Below are 21,861 nucleotides of genomic sequence, written 5' to 3'. Positions count from 1 at the left end.
ACAAAAACTCCTTCAAAGTGCTTTGGAGCGTTTCCCGGCGAAACACGGAGCCGTTAGATATTGTTGGCCGCCAGCGGAGCGAAGGCCTCGCCCCACCTCTGCACCTCTGATGCTTCCACACCCAGGACATCCACAGCTCCAAGTTTTTTTAGGCCAGCAACTCCTCCTCCTCCTTCTCCTCCTCTTCCTCCTCGCTGCCCACTTGGTCTCATCCAGGGTTTAATAACGGGTCAGTGAGGAAGAGGAATTAATTTCAGGCTGTTGAGGAGTCACGGCGTCAGGCTGACAGGGGCCGGCGGGGCCTGAGGTGGGCAGCGAGCCAGGCGCTGTGGCCATCTCTGGAGTCACCACGCAAAAGGGTAGCAGTCACAACTGATCAGAGAAGCCGGACGGCCGACTGGAAGTCAGTCAGAGCGGCGGCGACGTGTGAGCCTCCCGCAGAACCTCGATCGCATCTGACAGGACCAGAACTTTTCTCAGCTGACCCCTCGCTGCCGAGGTCGTGCCGGGGTCCTTCGTTGGTGATGAGTTATTCAGAAGCAGGAGGAATCGCTGAAGATAACAAGAAGAGGCAGAAGAAAAGAGCTCAATGAGGAGCTCAGTCATCTGGAGGAAACTCAGAGTAGAGCTAATGTATTCAACACAGAGAGGATTCGATCTGGTTCTGAATTTACAGAGGCAGATTATTTGACAGACAGATTTAAACATGTGACTCATTTCAAAATTAATTTTCGTGGATTTATCTTTAGTATCACTTTAATTCTAGATTAATAATTAATAATTAATGTTTTAATAATAAAAATGTATAGTTTTCGTTTTTAAAAAAAATATAAACTTTATTGCTGATTGTTAAATAAAATTAAAGTAAAGTTAAAATTAAGTTAAAATACTCAAAGATGATGATTATGGTGAGACATAAATAAGAAAAAACAAGATAATACCTTTATTCTTATTCACATTGGGGAAACCTGAGATTTGTAATCCCATATATTTGATTACATTTGCTTCAGAATGTAGAATTTGTAATTCATATTCTACGTAAAGAAAATAAATAAATTAAGAGTTGATTTAACTTGAAATGATGATCATTTTTTTTCATATTTGATAGGGCTTTTGTCACCTTTTTTAGTTCTATTGTAAATGGTAAGTTTCTAATTTAAGGGTGTCAAGCTGAATCATACGAGGGGACAAAATATTTTAGCAGACAAGTAGTGGGACGAACAACGTGTATATTTACCAAACTCTCACTTCTTGCCTCATGGCTCAGTCTATCTTAATTACTAGATTAATTTTTTATAGATATTCTTTGAAAGATTGTTGACATAATGTCTGCTCCGTATCTTATCTTATACACTGACATATTTACAAGACACCATATCAACATGAACATTAAGTTACATAGATTTTGAAACAGCCAACCAGTGGGACACGAGGAATGACTTTTCAGGGCCAGATTTTAGCCCTCATGCCTTTAGTTTTACATCTTGTGTCAATAAATTATTTCTCAAAATTATTTAAAAGTACATTTTTAAACATGATTCATTTAATATAATGTAAGTATTATATGTTTTTAAAGTTAAACAGCCCCCAAAGTAAAACTAAAACATGTCACACTTCACTAATTAGCTAAAGTAGATCAGATGATGCCGTTGTTTATGTTTGTGTGTGTTTAGTTTAGTTATTGTGAGTCAGCGCTGTTGTGTGTACTTTTCTTGTTAGTGTGAATGTGTCTCTAAGTGTGTGTATGTGTGCATCAATGTATATGAGTTCACATGTGTGAGTCTTTTTGAGCGTGTGTGTGATCGTTGATGCCTATGTGTGTGTTTGTGTGTGTGTGTGATTGGGTCTGTGCATGTGTGTTTGTGTGTGTTTGTGGACCCCTGTGTTGTGTGTGCGTGAGTCTGTCTGTGTGTGCTTGTTGATGCCTAAGTTTGTGTTTGTGTGTTTGCTTGTGGATATCCGTGTGTTTGTGTGTTTGAGTGTGTTTTGTGTACGTCTGCTTGTTGATGACAGAGGGTAGCTGTGTGTTTGAGTGTACTTATGTGTGTGTCTATGATTGTGTGTGTTTGTTTATGTGCTTATTGTATGTGTATGATCAGGTATGTGTTTTCACAGGTATGTTTGTGTGTTTGTCTTAGGTCATCAGGTCAACTCTGTGGAGATGTAAAGCTGTGTGTGTGAATGTGTGTGAGTGTGTGTGTGTGTGTGTGTGTGTGTGTGTGTGTGTGTGTGTGTGTGTGTGTGTGTGTGTGTGTCAGCAGGAGTAACGAACACAGCAGACACACCTGGAGAACCGCTCAGGAAATTTTACATCGGGGAACAGTTTAGAGAAACTGAAGAAGTCGTTGAGGAGGAAGTAAAACATAAAGCCGTGACTTCTCTGATCATGCGGGAAAATCACTTTTCTCATAATCAGTCAGTGTGGAGACAAAAGTGTCAGTTAGTTGTCGGCTCATCCGGAGCATGTTTCGACCACTTCCACCCCCCGAGGCTCCGAGGTAATTCCAGTTCAGTATGTTCAGGCCTTTGATGTGAAAACCAGGGCAACAAAGAGAGGAAGGAGTTTCACATGGATCTGCGTCACACAGGAGTAAAGGCAAAGCGGCTGAGGAGGGACGAGGGGGGCTGCAAAAATAAAAGTCCTGGAACCCTCACAGCACATTTCCTGCCGCTCGATCTCTCGTCTTCGCTCGCTGATTTCAGTTTTTGGCTTTGACTGGAAGCTCAACCAGTTGAGGAAGCTCCCTCTTTGTTCTTTCTATCTCTCTCTGTTGTGGGATGCCAGAAGTCTTGGCGTGACAGGGGGCTGTGGAGTTTAGTGGGGAAGGGGGGGGTGTCAGCTAACAGCCAGTGTGAAGTGTGTGATAGCATTCCTCTTCCTCTCTGCAGAAGGTGAGGAAGACGGTGGCAGAAGCAGGAGAGAACAACTCAAGGTAGGTGCCAGAGAACTTCATACCAAACTCTTGAAGCGACTGTTACACAAACTTTGGAATTACGGGGTTTGTACTTTGTCTCTGGCTGCGTCCCAATCCCGCAACACTTCCGCGGAAACACACACTGACAGAAGTGTGTCTTCTCAGGTTTACAGGCCAGGAAGTGATTAGCAGAAGCTTTGTTAAAACATTTTCTCGGCTCCTCTCTCCTTGCGCGGCTGCAGCTGCTACCTGTTGTCACGAAGCAGAAAGTGACCGTCCTGACAAGATCCTGCTGAAAACATAAAGATGTTTTTAGATCCTGCTATCTGATTGGTTCTCAGCTGTAAGGAAACAACCATAACCTAGTGGTCAGCAGATTAAGAAAATGAAATCTTTGTGGTTGTTTCAATAGTTGAACAACTTTATGTGTTTTCTAGAAACTTTTTTTTTTTGCATTTTAAAAGAACAAAATAGGCCAATGGCTGTAAAGTTGACCATAGTTATTGCCTTTAAAATACATATAACTAAATGTGTAGTTGTTAATTCATTGATATTGTGATCTACAACAATTCTAGTCTTTAAGATAAATAAGAGATTATACACACTTTCAGTATGAGTAGAACTGACAAAGATATTAGTTGGATGAAGGAGGAAAAACACATATAATTTCCAAGTACGAAAGTAAAATAGTACAATCCAACGCATACTAAGTAAGTAAGTAAGTAAGTAATATTTATTTATATAGCGCTTTTCGAGACCAGGGTCACAAAGCGCTTAAACAATCAAAACAATACTCAAAAAAGTACATATTTTAAAGATCAAGATAATACTGAGAACAACACAGGAGTTCCAGAAATTCAAGGAAAAGCCTGAACAAATAGAAACGTCTTAAGATGTTTCTTAAAGGAGTCAGTAGATCCATCAAGCGCAAAGAGAGAGGAAGATCGTACTTCCACACATTTGACAGTTTGGTAAATATACATTGTGGCCATGATTTTACTGCCAAAATTGTCTCCTCGTTGTAGTGGATTTTTGACACGTCTGACGTAGAGTTTCTATTATGAACTGTTGCGACACAATTAGAAAATCTGTGCGTTGTCGACAAGTCAAATGAACCAATCACAGCCCAGATTTGAAGGAAGGAAACTGATGATGGTGTTTAAGTATTATTTTACTTTTGTTTTTACCTCCACATTAGATACGAAAATACAATCATGACAATGTGATGCACCGTTTTGACATTACACTAACTTTAGACCCCTAGGAAGATTGACCTTTTTTTTTAGATGTGACTTGAAAGACGATGGGAAGTATTTTGCCCCAGAAAAAGCCACAATGAAGTAGGCCAACATGTGCTTTCAAATCGTATTTCGTTAGATTGCAACTTCAAAATACCTGTCAGTGTTTCGCTGGTTTACTCTGAAAGTTGACACTCTTGTGATTCTTTCGGCTTTCTGCTTCAAAGCTAGTCAATGAGGGGGTTTCTACAAGGCGAGCCGTGGCAAGTCAAAGGTACCTCCCAGATGCAGAGTGCCGTGGTGCTACATTTGTAAATAAGCTTTTTTTGTCACTGAATACTTTGCCACCACGTCTATCGAGGGAAGACAGGATTTGTTCTGTCAGGAAGTGAAAGAAATTGGTTTTGGTATTTATTTTTCACGACAGTTGATATGTGATGTCATGAACGAGAAGATAGTAGTGCAAGGAATAGTTAGCAAGACAACCATGAGAGATGTAAGACTGGTGAGAAACTCATAATCTGTTGCTGTGTATTAAAAATAGAACTAATATAGAACCAATAACATGAATAAAATCATGCAACAGTGGCCAATCATCAACACTTTGTTTAAAGGGCAACTAATGTGAAAACCCAACTCTCATGACTTATACTCTCATGTTTCAAATGTTGAAGTTTTCCTCTCCAAGATGCAGTAAGTCCCTCCTCATGACGATGCTCCGTTTTAACGTTGTAACTTTGTAAAGTTTAACATCGGCAGAAAGAGAAGTTACAAGAACGGAGCCCATTATTACGTAATAACGGGCTTTGCTCCTCCTGCAGCAGCGAAGAACATCTTGCTAAGAGGCGGAGACTTCCTGGTTTGATCACGCTGGACAAGATCTATTTAAGACACACTTAAGTCAACACATTAGTTTTACTTTAAAGCAGCTCTAGGTAGTTTTGGTTACCTTAATATTTTTGTACTAAAATATTTTCATAAAACTTGTGATGACACATCAACTTAAAACTAGTTGATTGACTCATATACTGTGACTTGAGGTGTTTTGTGTGATTTTTATTTTCACTGTAAAAATTCTTGGGGATGTGGTGGGAGGAAGGGGTGAATTCCGGTACAAAAACAAAGTTAAAGTTATGTTGTTTACAAAAGCCATCATAACACATATGATATTTCATTATCCGCAATCTGATTCATTACCTCATCATTATCATCTTTTATTCAGACAATCGAATGTGAACCGGGACATGGCAAATTTTACGATGTTTAGCGAGTGCTCATGGGAAATGTGGTCTCCCGTCGGGCTAAACACTATCATTTCAGTCCACTGTCGTCGCTCGACTAAAAATCGCATAGAATCGCTTTAAGGATGTTAAAACATTGAAAAAAACACAGATGGATAACAAGTAACAAAGCATCATTTTCAAAAGAGTTTTTGTTTACATTGACATTAAAGAATAGAAAGCCATGTTTCCACCCAATAGGGCTTATTTTTAATATGTCAGGCTATAACAAAGAGTGTGTGTCTTATTGTTCACTCTTTAGCACAATGGAGGTTTATTTGTTTTGGTTTCTGGATTATGTTGTGTTTGGGCTGGAAACGTTACGATCTGGCATAAGTTCTTGGAGGGGAACACTGCAGTTTCCTTTTGCAGAGTTACTTGAATGTGACATTTAATAACTTCTCTCAGAAACACATACTTGGCTCTTCTGTACACTTTTGCTGGATTAAAAAACATGTTTCTAGAATTAAAACAGAGTTTGTTTGTAAACTGAAGGTCAAAACAGATAGAAATAACTGTGTTTCCCACTTTGAATTTCAAAGTATGTTTAGAAGTTTTTTATTTCCCTAAGCATTTAGAACCTTAAAAATAATATATATAGATATTCTTCCCCTTGAACTATTTCACACTAATCTGATCATGGAAATATTTTCAGTGTGAAACATAATAATTCCATTCCATTCCAAAATTGGATCAGATTGTCAGTGTCATGTCATTGGATCCTCATATTGGTGTCTAAAGCTTTTACCCCTGATCCAGTGGATAATGTGGGCCTCAGAGTTCACTGGCTGCATGTAGAAGTTAAAGACATCTTCAGGTGTAGCTCAGGACACAGTTTGAGTCACATCACCAGCTGGTAAATCACTTCACAGAGGCCCCGCTTGAGTCCCCCGACTCCGGGCGTCCCAGTGAGATTACACAGTATGTGCTTCTTCAGAGCTAGCATTCAAATAACTCCATAATTACAAGACAATTTAACTAAGTTACACAGAAACATGTCAGGACCTAGTACTTCTGATGATGTCACAACGGGGTTACTTTTAGTCTGGAAACCTTCATCTGTGTTTGAAACATGTCAACCTTAACAAGTTAAGCGTTGTGAGTCACCTCAGTTCCTAGAACCACAGACCCCACCCTGGTTCGTGGAGAACAACCACCTATTGTAACCCTCGATTTAGGGATGACTTCCTGTCTTACAAATTACATATGCTGTGGTGGAGGTCGTTCACCTTGACCCAGAGGCAACACAAGTGATGCAACAGTTACATCTGCTTTCAGGCCCTCGGATCACCTTGACAAAGAGATAACACAAGGTATAAACAATAATAAATAACTAAATTAATTGTAATATTTTAAACTTTAAATATTTCTGTTAGCATCAAAGTAAGTGGCCTGACAAAGTGAAATATATTTAAAAAAAAACAATTAAAATCTATAACAAAAGAACCCCCTGTGCCCCCCAAAAATATATATCCATCATGCAAGTTGCTTTAGAAAAACAACAATAAAAATGTGTGGAATGTCACTTGAAAATGTTCATGTTTCATTTTAAATTTTAAACATGGTAAAATAATACATCTTTATGATTTCTTTAATCAAGTGAAATCTTCCAGAATACACTACATAAATACTGAATACTAATACTACATTGATGCACTGTACCTCAGAGATGTAGATGTAATGTCAAATATTGATTCTATAATCTATTTACGAATAAACTAAAAAAAAAATTGTAGGTAAATATAAGCATCTTAATGCTGAAAAATGGCTTTTTAGCTTCTTTTATATTAGAAAAATCTCCTCATCTGCTACAAATTATTCGGAGATACAAACAGCTGGAGAAAAAAAACATGTATTTTATTTATGTTAACACATGGAGTATAAATAAAGCTGTTTCAGATTTGTTTTGTTCTGATTCAGAAACGATAAAATGTTTCCAACTGTCGTCCTCAGGTTGACGAAGGTCTGACTGAGATGTATTTATGAAACCACTCGGTTGGAGAATCATGGATATTGTCAGCGGCCTGGTGTTGCTGACCGTCGCGGCGCTCTGCCGTGGAAGTCTGGTGGTGGTCAACTCCGGAGTGGAGGTCATCAGAGGTCGCGCCGCGTTCATCACGGAGAGGGAGCTGAAGGTCAGCGTGGATCCCACCGCGGACTGTAAAGTGGAGGTGGTGATGAACGAGCCGGTCACTCAGAGGGTCGGCAGGTTGACCCCGCAGGTGAGGAACCGCCCTCGTGCATCCAGAGCCATCGACACGGATGATACTCAGACGTTACTCTGCAGGTGTTCGACTGCAGCTTTCTGGAGGACGAAGTCAAATATGTCCACAATGGAAGTCCACTCCTCGCGGAGGACTCTGTGATGCTGCGAGTGTACAGGTGCGGAACCTTGAATCTAACACACTTGTCTGTCGTATGAGATGGTGGAGGGGTAGATGAACTTCAAAATGTTGAGAGCAAAATACTTTCAGAATTCAAAAGTCCAACTTCTCTCTATAGTCCAAAATGGTGCTGCAGATGACAACCTACTTGACCACTTTCATTCCATCTATGTTTGTATATATTATCTTGTAAATTGTATATTTAGTGTTTTTAATTAATTTTTACTCCGATTCCATCTCTGTTTGCGACACCAAAATCAAATTTCCTAAAGAAGACACAAAGAGCCGGAGAAAATAAATCTTTGTATATTGTTGATTTATATTTGGTCAATAAAGCTGTTTGTCACTGATCCCGAAGGGGCGGGACAAACAGCAGTTGAGTTTGATTGACATACCACTATCCAATATTTCCGACTGTCTCTTCTATTCTTATTTTTGTAACATTATACATTCCGCAGTTGAATTTTTTTTTCATGCTCCTGTTAAATCATTTCCATTATTGTCTTTAATTCAGCATGTTTTGTGCGTAAAAATTAACGTAAAAGTACTTTTTGAAGTATTCCTCTGATTTCAATTTTAAATTAGATGTAAAATTAAATGCATACAAAAAAATGGCATATGAGTCTCACAAAAGATACATAGAGGGAGACATATTTATTTAGTTCCATGTGTTTGTCCACAGTGTTATAATCAGGTCAACATTTAAACACCTACCGACAACAAATCCCTAGAACTTAGTGTAAGAAATTCATAATCACACCGCCTTACTTATGGTGCCAACAAAACACTGAACTCCCGTGAAACTTTTCTCTGCTCTATTTATGAACTGGTGATTGGTCACTTCAATCCAGTATTCAAATTGTGCGTCTATGTTGCCTATGTCAGAAAAGAAGCGTCAGCCGTGATTAGGTTGACTGGGCGGCAAAGCATGATGTTCATATATATACAGGTATATATATATATCATTTGTATTATTTAAAGACACTTAGGATGACTTTGCAAATACAAAACCAGATAAATATAAAATGACATTGATGAAACAGCACATGGCATTGCTAATGCTAACTATTAAAAACATCTCCTCTCTTCACAAAATGTACATCCATAAAATCCCAATCAAAACGTGATTCTTGTAGAATTCCCGGCAATAGGAACATTGGGTAAATGATTTCTCTCTGCAGGTTCACAGACTCGGACACACTTGTTGAAACAGTCATCCTGCCAGTGAGGGTGCTGGACACCGAGCCGGGCCTGGTTAAGTTCGGAGACACGTCGCTGGTGGTTCCTCAGTTTTTCGGTTTGTCAAACACCATCAACAGCTCGGTGCTGACCATCCCTGCTGCGGCGGACCTGGTCTGCACCGTCAGAGTGATGACTACTGACGTCAACATGCCTGTTCTCGGACAACTGGTGACGGAGGAGGACGCCGCCCACACGACAGGTGAGATGTTTAGGTGACATATTGCGATGTTAATTTTGACTGTGAATGCGTCCTGCAGGGAAAGAGGTGGCGGCTCTGTGCCTGGGGAACAAACCTTGTCTCCACAACACAAAGGAGGTCCGCTTTCTCAAAACCAGCTGCCAGAACTTTCTGAGTTCTGGACTGAAGTACCAGCACATGAGTCCTCCATCACCAGAGATGGACTACATCCCCATCAGGGTGGAGCTGCGGGAGCAGACCACCAGGCTTGTAGTGGAGGTGACATTTCTATCACATTATTGTACATTAGAGCAAAAGAAAGTTCAGATTTTCTCTTGCTGGAGCTGAAGACATGACTTGGATCAACCCAAACCCATCACAGCTACATTAATGAGTTCAAGATTATGATGGATGATTTTAACAGCACTTTCACACACACTCTCGCTTTCCTATTTGCAGCCATACCTTGCTCTTATTTAATTAATTATACAATCAGGAATACAAAAATAATTTAGTAAAATATCCAATATTCTTACAATAGTGCTTTTAGTTTGAAAACAACCTTTTCACACTGAATAGCTAAGCGATCGCTTTGAGCACAGAACTAGATATAATATACATTATAAAAGTATATCAGTGCTCTGAGAATGTTGAATGTTGGTTCAATTTAATGTTTCGAATGTTAAAATGTATTGTTAAATGTATTGAGCAATTTAATTATATATTAATTTTTATATTTAAATTGTTTATTTTTGGTTTATTTTTTAAAGAATCCTATTTGTTGTAACTCGGAACTATTTTGGTATTGTCTGGCCAACATTTTTCATTTAAATGTATCAAAACATTTTCTTTATTTAATTTATATAATATCATTTTTATATTTAATTCACAAGGGTAATTCAGTATTTCCTTTGTTTTATTATTGTAATTGCAATATCAAACTTCAGGTGTAAAAAAGTCAACCTATAAATAGAAATAATTTAATTCAAATATCTAAATAAATAAAGAACATTTCATTCAAAAATTCAACGTTTGAACATTTGAAATGTTAAATTCAACTATTCAATATTTTGACGGCTCTGATATAATTGAAAAGCCTTTGTAACAAAACATGATTAAATACCGTTTCCATAATGGGGGCTTTTACTTTGAAGGGCAGTTTTAGTTTGACATAAGTTCCTGTTCAACGTAGCATTAAATACAAATAGCGTGTTAATAACGGTTCTAGTAGTAAAAATGAAGACCCATCTAAAAGCGGTGTCAGGTTTGTTTTATAAGCTTTTTAAATCAACAGTTTATCGCATTTAATTGTATTGAACTTGAATATGAATTAAATTATGCGAGAGATATAAATGGCTAAGCTATCTTAAGCTAACGTTTGTACGAGGAACATTGTTATTTATTTTTTGTTGACTGTTGTTTGTTACTTTGTGCAAAATACTTTTATTAAAGCCTAACAGACATGGCAGAAAGAGTAAATGCATATTCATTTGTTTTAAAGTACAGCCAAACTCCAATAATTGTAATTCATAAGAAATAAAGTTTATAATTTTGATTTAAATTTGATAGAAACAGGATGTCTTAAAGCAGTAAAACATGAGAAACAGCCACCTTCAGTTCTCCATGTGTAGTTTAAAACACAATACCACACGAAAGTTCACTCTAAGAGAGAATAACAACAGAAAATTGAGTCTTATCCAAGGTGGAGGTGATTTGCAGTCGGAAGCGAGTCGACGGTAGTTGGCAAAGAGAAGGTGCCATCCCACTTCCACGATTCACAGTTTGTCGGATGCTGAAGAATGTGTTCTCTGCAGGAGTCAAGAATACTTACAAATATATCTTGTGATTGTGATTTGTGACACGTCTGATCCGATCTATCTGTTCTTTTCAACACTGTTAACAAGAGCAAAAATAGTTTCCGTCAAAGTGATGAGAAACTTTTTCTGCACAGACGGAGTCGGTGTGGATCCCGGTGCTGATCCGAGGGGCCATGCAGAACCAGCCGCCGAAGGCTGCGTTCATGGCCTCCTTCATTCTGGAAGTGGACCAGTTTATCCTCACGCCACTGACCACCGCGTCCCTTGACGCTGACGACCACGAAACCCAGCAGGAGAAGCTGGTGTTCAACATCACCTCTCCACCCAGTGAGGGATACATCACACACCTGGAGGATCACACCAAGTCCATCCAGTCCTTCACCTGGACAGACCTGCACGACATGAAAGTAGCTTACCAGCCGCCCAACAGCAGCCAATCACAGCGCAGGAACTATGAGGTAGAGCTTGTTAATACGTATCATTTTGAAGTCAGATTTGATCTACTTATTTATTGATCGTTGTCATTATCATTGTTTAATGTCTTTGATGTTTGGTTTACCATCCATCCTTGTTAGGCAGAAGTTGATCATCGCTAAAGAGTTCCACTAGTGAAATAACCAAAAAGAAATACAAATTAAATAATTGAACATGTTTTTAACAGTGTGACCCTGTTTTTTACTGGGTTAACTAGAATACTGATACTCTTTGTTTTTGCAGATCTCTCTTTTCAGAACCCTTTGAAAGTTGTAAGATTTAATAATTATTATTCATTAACTTGATTCGACCATTTACTTTTAATGACTTAACTTAACATATAAACTAACTTCACGGCTGAAGCAAGAACTACAGTGTAGTATTTATTTTTATAAACTATTGAAAATGAACCGCCACAAAAAAGTAGACTTTGACTGCCCATTATGTCAGAGTAGAACTGATCCGCAAGAACATGTAGACCTATGTTTCTTAAAAATGTATTTGATTTTATGTTTTGTATTTATTATTGTATTAACTATGCAACTGAAGTTCTTCGTTCAAACATTTTTTCTTTGTCCTTTATTTAAACAGTAACAAATTATTTTGAGGGGCAAGACATATTTAATTTCTTGCCCCTCAAAATAATTTGTTACTGTTTAAATCATATTTAGAAATATTCTTATAAAAGGTTTATACATATTCTTCTACGCTTCTTCTCCCTGCTGCATGTACTAACAATGTTTTATTTTCAGACCTTAAAAACATTTCAATGCGCAGTATTTTAAAAGTAATTGACAGCTAATTTGTTTGTATTCTGCTTTGGTCAGGTGGAGTTCCAAGTGATTGACGGCTCATATCTGACCAGCATGCCTATCAACGTGCACCTCTCCATCCGAGCAGCTGAAACCAACGCCCCCAGAGTCTCCTGGAACATGGGTACTGTATGTGAAAGCAGCAGTTCTAGACCTAGAACAAACTGTGTATGTAGCTCATTGTTCAGTATCCAAAGGTTTTAAAAAACGGTTTTCTGTCTCAGGTCTGGACCTGCTGGAGGGTCAGTCCAGACCAATCACCTGGGAGCAGCTGCAGATCGTGGACACGGACAACATTGACGCAGTTTACCTGGTGACGGTGGACGGACCTCTTCATGGACGCCTCAGTGTGAGAGGTGAGAGGATGACTTCTGAACTGATGTCTGGGGGTGGATAGAGATTCTTGGCACCATCATTGGTGGTGACCGTGCTAATGTAAACACAACACTGCTCTGACATAAAACTAACTACGGGTGTCAGCGTCTACACGTGTAAACGGTCACACTGATGAGAAATTGTAACATTATAATAGAGAAAGTAAATTGCAGTAGAGACTGGAATCCAGAAGGGTCCGGAGATTGGAATCTGGATCTGAATATTGGGATTCCAATTTTTACTAGGAGAATTCCAGATTCTACTGGTAGAGATTGGAATTCCAGATTTGACATCTGAATTCAGTCTATTTTCCAAAACATTTTGATGCAATCTTAATTCCAATCTCTACTCGTAGAATCTGGAATTCTCCTAGTCGAGATTGGAATCCCAATATTCAGATCCCGATTCACATGTTTTGGTCATGTGATGTGGGACTCTAGACGGGAGACTGTAGTGTCAATAAAGTTTTGAGACTTTATTGACAGCGAAGGCTCATAAGCTTTTATTTACAATTGTTAAAAAATAAGACGAGTAAAACAATTAATTCATTAATACACGTTTATTGTACTTATACAAGGTTTAAAATATCTGTAAATTACAAAATAAATGTTATTCCAATTCACAAGGCATGAAATTAATATGCCTTGCACAGTAATACTACAAAGACTCGTGGTGTGGCTTCGTAGTTTATAAACATTTCAAAATATTTCTTATTTCTGGGTACTATAGAAAATGGGTCTGAGGTCAATCAGAATTAATACGTAAGGCTATTTAAGGATAATTAAAATATTTTAAGTTCAGCTTCTAGTTCAAAAAATAAGTAAATAAAGTTATGTGATTTGTCTGTTATGTTGTTTATAATTTAATATTTGAAGTGGGTCAACAAGAATTTGGGTTTCTGGGCTAATAACTAATTGAAGGGCTATGCTGTAATGGGATTAGGAAGTAGGTGATTAAATGGTGATAGAACCCTCTAGTTGTTCTATAGCGCAAATCACTGGTTACACACTGGTCAAAAGCCCTACACATGTCGAATAAAAATTGCAGTTGTCAATATTGTAGGTCAAGGGGTGTAAATGAGAAAACAGAACAAGGACTAGGTTTTTACATGTAAAGCAGGTATTTTTCTGTCTCGTTTTAGATACATAATATATTTAGTTACATTTCATCAATCTGATGATGCAGCACTAACTTAAACCCTTTTTTCTCCCTACTATTTGTGCTTAGTATGAAGGCTGTGCTGGTATTCCAATGGAATTCCCAGAGTCTGTATTTTCCGCTCTTTTTCCTCCATGTGTTGCTCATGGGTCAGGGACCGTGGTGTGGCTGGGGAAGCATATGTCTAGTGGCCCTGCATGTGTTTCCTAATCAGGTGTAAAATGGGTCCGCGGCCACTTTGCCAGGGGCCACTGCTACGTCCTCGTCTGTCCCTTCCAGCTCGTTACGCGCAGAGACTTCTTTGTCTCCAGATTGCAGTGACTTAAGCCATTTCATGCCGTCGTGCACACGTGGCAGCTGCACTGTCCCCAAACAGGTTTTCATGCTACCAGCCCTGGACGAGGCAGCAGGGAGGCCGGGGTGAGGGGGTGAGGGAGAGAGGGAGGGCGAGAGGGAGGTGGTACGAGTGCTGACTGCCCCCCCCAGGAGTGTGGAGTCAGACTGGGGTTTAACCTTTCATGGCTCCTTTACACTCACAGCCGTGAACACTGCTGACTCTTGTTGTGCTTTTATGTCACCGTCACTTTCTTGTTCAGGCTGTGACCTTGACCTCTTCCTGACCTTCCAGAGATAATCTCCTTAAGGTTTTTCTTAACTCGGTTATCATTGGTTAGGTTTCTAACAGCACCTAAAAGGGGAATATGTTCATATTTTCTGTTTTGGATCGTACAACGACTTCAACAGTTTCAGTGTTTTGGTATTTTGCAACATCATGAAAAACTTCTGAGATCGTGATGTATTGTCAGATAATCTTTAAGAGAAATCGCTTTGTGGTGAAAATATATATCTAGATACTTTATTCAAATGTTCTGGTACCTTTACAAATGTAAAATAACTTTTGTTACATTTGTGTTTTTATATATATATATATTCTTCACTAAACAACCGTATTGTTTAGACTTAGAAAGAACACATTTAGATTAAGATTTGGAAAGAACATATGTTAAAAAAGAAATTTAAAAAATTATATGGCAGTATATCAGTGCCATCAGAATATTGAATGATTGAATTTTTAATATTGAAACTTGAACATTTTGTTTTTATTAAGCATTGAATCCAGTAGTTTCTCTTAATTTCTTTAGAGGTTAAATTGTTTTTTATGAAGTAATTGTATTAGTTTATAGAAAGTTTCAATACATTTTATTTTTTGGACTAGACATTTTTAATATTTTTAATATTAATGTTTATTTTCCGCTCACATACAGTAGATTTATATTATAATTCCATTAATTAAAAAATGATTTTTTTTAAAGCCTTTATTTTTTTAATTGGTAGCTTTTTAAATACAATATTAAACTTATATACTTCCATATTTAAATGACTTAACGTTTTATAAAATTAAAAAATAGCTAATCAAATATTGGAACATGTAGAGTGATCAATCTTTAATGTTAAGAGTATAAATCTATACATCGATACATGTGGAATAATAAAACATAATGATGGCGACTAACTGAAGTGTCAATAGAAGATTCTTCTACATATTCTCGTCTGTTTTATCCGATCATCTGTGATGAAAGTTGAACTGAAACTTCTGTCCCAGTGGGCAGCGTTCCACTCCTCCCTCCTCCGCCTCCTCACCGTGGACTAGCTAGAGACCAGTGCTCTGCTGGCGATGCGTCTCTGAAGGGGGCGCCGCTGACCCCTGGTGCTGCCACAAGAAGGCCGGGCCGCCGCAGCACAGGGATGGTCTCTGCAGAGTCGGTCCAACACGCCTTCAGCCAAATGGAAGGATGCCTGTCCTGCTGCGCCCCCCCCCCTCTCTCTTTCACACACCTCCCACTTCTACTTTTTCTTTGTGGGCCTGATGCCCAACGCCACCTTTGGGCCCAATTACCAAGTTGTTTCCATCACTTGGACCAGTAGTCGGGTTCCCCTCGGTAAAGTTGCTAATGAGGTTCGGGCTTGCGACCGATCGTCTCTCAATCTGTCTGCTGACCTTGCCCTTCTGTCTCTCTGGCATACACGCCGAGGCAGGAAGCCCCCATCCTGGCAACTGGGCGGCCACCGGGAAGGACGCCATGCTTTACCCCACCGGTGTTCACAGCACAAACCTCAGCCAAACGCCTCGTGGTGCCTTCAGGCGCTAAGAGAAACTTGTTATTTCCAAGTGACAATGGGTGTTTGAAAAAGAAAAGCGTGCATGTGTTGGAGACGGTAATTGAATCAAAGTGTGAAGCTTTGGCATCAAACCGAGGCGCACACGGACGACAACACATGTCCGCCAGTGGGCCGCCAGTCATGTGATGCTATGCTGTTAGCGTTAGCTTTAGCATGGGCGTCGGGAAGGCCAGCCAGCAACCGAGAGCTGACAGATGGACCCGGCCTAGATTTTCCTTAATGTGGGACAGAAGCATGAAGTTTTTTTTTATGTTAAGCTCATTTCTTTACACAGTTCTCACCGCAACACTCACAGGCTTTATGAAAATAGACACTGAAATAATTGTTGAATCTGACAATATGTAAAACTGTATAACAATGAACAAAAATCTACCTGTGTTGCTTGAGCTAAAAATACACCAAATCTGACAAAATGTTCCTTTTTAATGTATTTTTTAAACCTACTACATCATGCTGTAAAGAAATATTGGTTGACATAAATATTGCAATATCTTCCCCCAATACTGTATCGATATTGAAAAGCACTGTATCAACTTTTTTTTTTTAATAGAAATGATTATATTCATTTTATTTTTTACCTTTCAAATCACATTTTTATTCATATTTTTTATGTTTTATTTTAATAGAGTATTTATAAAAATAATCCCATTTTTCCATTTACAGTTGGCATGTTAATTTTGTTAATTTTGTGTTGCAATTAAGCTTCTGGCCTCTAGATGTCAGCAGTCAGAACAATGAAAGCCCACAAGATCCTGGCGATGACTGAGGGCTAGAGGATACAGATCGACTCTGTAAATTCTGCAACACCGGAGTCATGTACTTGGACAATACTACAAATATATCCTTGTTTGTACAGTATCATAATATATTGCTATATATGATATCCTTGCCACTGTATTGTGACACATATCGAAACCCCAGATTCTTGCAAATACACACACCAAGACACCTTGCCTGTGCAGCCTTGCCTAATTTAGAGAGAAGCCCTCCCTGTAATAGGTTCATTTGGTTCTTTTTTGTTGGAAGGTGGGAAAGCGTTCATGTTTCGTGTCCGGGACCTGAAGGAGGGCGTGGTCGTCTACCACCACTCGGACAGCGACACCACACGAGACCACATCGTCTTCCGCATCAGCGACGGTCGCCACAGCATCAGACACCGGTTCCCCATCAACATCCTGCCCAAAGACGACTCCCCGCCCTTCCTCATCAACAACGTGGCTCTGGAGGTGCAGGAGGGTGGCGAGGTGCGTCTGGAGGAGTTCACGCTGCTGGCTTCTGACCTGGACTCCAGCGACGACTACATCCTGTTCCAAGTCACCTCAGCTCCTCGCGTGGGTCAGTTGATCCGGAGGATAAGCCCGTATGATGCAGGTGAGGGATGTAACTCTACAACAGAAGTGTTGCATATAATGTAGTGTATAGATGTAAACATGTAACAATGTCATAATATATGGAGGTATAAATACACACAACCAAATAACACAAGCCTAACACACATATTTTTGACAAAGGGAAAAGTTTGGCTACACTTTAAAGTTCAACTAATGTGTTGATTCAAGTGTCTCTTAAATTGATCCTGGACCTCTATTGTGTCATCAGTATGTGTCCCGCCCACTGAAAACACTTGTTTTCCTCAAGCTAACATCACGATAACCATAACAACACTACCTACTAACTACCTTACTACACACACACACAGAAACACACTCACATAAACAAACCAACACACACAGACAAAAAGAAACTCACACAAACAAAAACAAACAAAAACAAACTCACAAACAAAAACAAACTCACAAACAAACTACACACAAAAAACATAACGAACTCAAGCACACACACATGTAAAAGTGATCCTAGAAACCTCAACAGGTGCAAACTGTAGCTTGACAGCAGCATCAGCAGCATCAAGAGGAGTGTGTCATTACTCTGATGATGATCATCTTTCTTCCTCTGCAGGATTCGCTGTGGACAGTTTCCTGCAGCGGGACCTGATCCTGGGTCAGATCTTTTACCGGCACTCGGGGGAAGAGAAGTTTGAAGACTCGTTTGACTTCACACTGTCTGACGTCCACCAGCCGCCCAACCTCTCACAAACCTACGTGAGTCACACACTGATGTATCAACTTCCTCTGTGTGGTTACCATGGTGACAAACATATCAGCTCATCACAGCAGACACAATCATTTGGACGTTTGCTCTTGTCTCCAGACAGTGGTGGTCCACGTCTTCCCGGTGAAGGATCAGCTGCCTGTGGAAGTTTCGGGCAGCGTTCGCTCTCTGACCCTGAAGGAGACGGAGGTGGTTTATATCACTCAGGCTCACCTGCACTTCAGCGATGGAGAGCATCCGGACTCCGACCTGACCTACGTGGTCACCCGGCCCTGCTTCAGTCCCTCGCGTCCTCAGTAAGACGGCTCATATCTGATAATATCCCGCTGAAGCTTTTTAAAACTTGTGCTTTCTTTTGTCAGTCTGATGGACGCAGGTCGTCTCTTCTACACAGACAACGCCAACGCCATGAAAAGAGACGCCATGGTGCCCGTCTTGAAATCCTTCACCCAGGTTTTGAAAACACTTTTGATTTTGGAATCTTTTATTGACAGTCGCAAACACATAAAGTCATATACAGTACACACAAAAAAAATTAACATGAACCAAACAACTCACACAAAAATAAACAGATTAACAAACCAACAAACTCAACACAAAAACAGGCAAACTTACACTCACTCACTAAATCACACACACAAACAAAAAAAACATGCACAATCACATATTAACTCACACGCTCACAATAACAAACTCACACGCACAGTCAAGGATACACATACACAATTAAATTCAAACACACAAAAACAAACACTCAAATGCACTGAAACAAAAATAAACTCAAAAACAAATCAACAAACTCACACAAAAACAGACAATATTACACTCTCTCACATAAACAAACACACACGAACAAAATAGTCATGCACAATCACATATAAATTCACACGCGCACAAAAAAAAACTCACACACACAGTCAAACTTACACATACACAAATAAATTCAGACACACAAAAACCAAAAAAGCACACACAAAAACAAACACTCACGCACGAATAAACTTACCTAAAAAGCAAGCAAACAAATTCACTTGAACAAACACAAGCAGACTCTCACACGCACACAAACTCACATACTCATAAACACATGCACAATCTCTGTGGAAAACACTTCAGTCCTGTAGTCGACCTCCAGATGTGTGTTACAACAATAAAGGGATTGTGTTCCTATTGATTTTCGCAGCACGCTGTCAACCACATGAAAGTGGCCTTCATGCCTCCGCTGGAAGACATCGGTCCAGAACCGCTGTTTGTCCAGTTCACGTTCATGGTCAGCGACCACCACGGCGGCAGCATCTCTGACCTGGTCTTCAACATCACCGTCACCCCTGTGGACAACCAAGCACCAGAGGTCAGAGGTCAGCAAACGGTCAAATACATCAGACTTCCTGTAATGTGGTTTTGTTTCTAGGCCTTTACGAACCTGCTGCGGGTAGAGGAAGGTGGAGGAGCCTTCTTTACGGAAGAGCATCTTCTGGTTCGTGACGTGGACAGCAGGGAGGAGGCGCTGAGAGTCCAGGTCCACAAAGAACCTCACAGAGGCCGCTTGGAGCTCCGGGGCCAGAGCTTGAAACAAGGAGACCATTTCACCCTCAACGACTTGCGAACACTTCGACTCAGGTTCTTGATTTTTTCCTCAGGCTTTTTTTCCTAGTTTATGTTATTAATCTTGTTTAAGAACATGCTGGAAGATATTTCTCGGGAACATTTATTTTTTTCTTTGTTTAAAATGATACGAAAACTATTTAAATAATGAGCAAAGGTTTCTCGTGGATCGGTGTCAGAAGTTTAAAACTTGATCAAAGCTGCTCTGGTCATTACAGAGTTCCATCTCTAATTAGAAGCTACTGGAGTCACACAGCACGCCCACATGTCAACATTGGCTGACCCGGGCAGATTCTTGTCTAAACTGTGATTATTGTTTTCAGTTCAACTAGCCCAAAGTCGTTCAAAACTTTTTTTTTTATTTAAAAGATCTAAAGTCAATTTAAAGTCATTGATTTGACTAAAATTGATATCTCATACTAATTTATGCTTAATAGCTTAAAGTTTCTAGCGACTGTGTCCCATATTTTTATCAAGGAAAAGTTTTTAAGCTATTCATACTTTTTCCTGTCCGTTTATGTCTCAGTGATTATTGCTGCTACTTGGTAAATTGCAAAAGTTGACAGTGAGAATGGTGTTTCTGTGGCAGGTACATCCACGACGATTCAGAGACAACAGAGGATGAAGTGAGTCTGAGGGTGACGGACGGTTTGAACTCGGAAGACGTCGTTCTGCCAATACAGGTCAGTTAAAAGCTCAATCCAAGATGAAGCCGAAAGGTTGAGGTTTGGTGTCTAACCTCCTCCATACCTGTCCAGGTGCTGCCTATGAACGATGAGCCGCCCCAGCTGGGTGGGAGTCTGCGAAAGGAGCTGAGCTGTGAGGAAGGGGGTCGGGTTCTGGTGACGGTAGACTACCTGTCTGCCACGGACCGCGACAGCGACGACTCCAGGCTCACCTACATGCTGGCTCGGCGTCCAGGCAGAGGAGAGCTACAGAGGGCCGGGCTTTCTGTGGACAAGTTTTCCCAGCAGGACTTGCTCCAGGGTCACGTCTACTACGTCCACACAGGTGAGGCCTTCACAGCCAGTGAAAGATTTGCGTCACCTTTTAAATGTACATCATCCATGTGTTCCTGTCCACAGGAGGTGAAATCGGACCCTCGACTGTTTACGACACCGTCACACTCATCATCTCAGATGGAGATGCGGGAGGGACTGATAGCTGTTGCCATGGAGATGCCCCTCCTCCACCTGTCCCTCTTCATGGAACACTTCCTGTTTATGACCTCAACATCACAGTACTTCCGGTCAACAACAAGGTCCCCACCATCGTGCTCGGTAAGACCGTCATCTGACTGTTGTGTTCACGGCCACCAGGATTAAAATCATTAGTAAAATACAAGTTCAAGATTTAGGTAATCTTCAAGTCCAACCCACTCTCCTCATAAACCACATACAAGTTCCGGGGGGAGTTATTTGCACGTTACACTGCTACTATAAAATATTTGTTCTCTTCTTTATTATTCTATAAAAAATTCAGTCCGTTGTATTACTCTGCAAGGCTTTGCAGTATTACTCTGGGAGGCTTTATCGTATTATATAGTATTACTCTGCAAGGCTTCGTAGTATTATTCCTTTGAGGCATCATAGTATTATTCTGCGGGGCTATGTAGTATTGCTCTGCGGGTCTTTGTATTATTATTCAACAAGGCATCGTAGTATTACTCCGCGAGGCACCGTAATATTTTTCTGTGAGGCTCGGTAGTATTACTTTGCGGGGCTTGTTGTATTATTCCACGAGGTTTTATATTGTTACTCCGCGAGGTTTCATAGTTTTACTCTGCAAGGCTTCTTATTATATTGCAAGGCTTTGTAGTATTACTCCTTTAGGCTTCATAGTAATGTGGTTATAATCTGGGGCGCCTCATGTATAAAACTAGACCTGTTTATTGATAATGCACTTTATCCAGTGCCCCTTAAAATCCAAAAAATATGGTAAATAAAATTAGACATTTTTGTGTTTGATTTATTGCAACAATCCAGCAAATGGTCTTTTACTTTACCTGTAATTGGCTGTTGCGCTAAAACAAAAAGTTTAAATGCAAAAATTGACTATTTGATGCAGGCAAGTGTCACAGTCACACACGT

The 21,861-nt window shown here is 39.9% G+C and overlaps 1 protein-coding gene across 1 annotated transcript in view; it reads left to right on the top strand.

Moving 5' to 3' along the window:
• The first annotated feature begins 2,864 nt into the window (after positions 1–2,864).
• The window catches only part of frem1b (Fras1 related extracellular matrix 1b), a 36,473-nt gene continuing 17,476 nt past the window's right edge, over positions 2,865–21,861 (top strand). The window contains exons 1-17 of the mRNA XM_087784666.1: positions 2,865–2,933; positions 7,387–7,655; positions 7,721–7,815; positions 8,999–9,258; positions 9,317–9,516; positions 11,189–11,512; positions 12,356–12,464; positions 12,565–12,696; positions 17,081–17,425; positions 18,014–18,156; positions 18,266–18,462; positions 18,529–18,619; positions 19,350–19,517; positions 19,578–19,786; positions 20,361–20,454; positions 20,530–20,782; positions 20,857–21,051. Of these exons, the coding sequence (XP_087640792.1) occupies positions 7,416–7,655; positions 7,721–7,815; positions 8,999–9,258; positions 9,317–9,516; positions 11,189–11,512; positions 12,356–12,464; positions 12,565–12,696; positions 17,081–17,425; positions 18,014–18,156; positions 18,266–18,462; positions 18,529–18,619; positions 19,350–19,517; positions 19,578–19,786; positions 20,361–20,454; positions 20,530–20,782; positions 20,857–21,051 (3,055 nt within the window). The 5' untranslated portion in view covers positions 2,865–2,933; positions 7,387–7,415. The remainder of the gene's footprint in view (positions 2,934–7,386; positions 7,656–7,720; positions 7,816–8,998; positions 9,259–9,316; positions 9,517–11,188; positions 11,513–12,355; positions 12,465–12,564; positions 12,697–17,080; positions 17,426–18,013; positions 18,157–18,265; positions 18,463–18,528; positions 18,620–19,349; positions 19,518–19,577; positions 19,787–20,360; positions 20,455–20,529; positions 20,783–20,856; positions 21,052–21,861) is intronic.

Source organism: Callionymus lyra, chromosome 2, assembly GCF_982586985.1.
Source record: "Callionymus lyra chromosome 2, fCalLyr1.hap1.1, whole genome shotgun sequence".
Taxonomy (NCBI): domain Eukaryota; kingdom Metazoa; phylum Chordata; class Actinopteri; order Syngnathiformes; family Callionymidae; genus Callionymus; species Callionymus lyra.
Note: the sequence above shows the minus strand (reverse complement) of the source record. Positions and strands in the feature narration are given on the sequence as shown.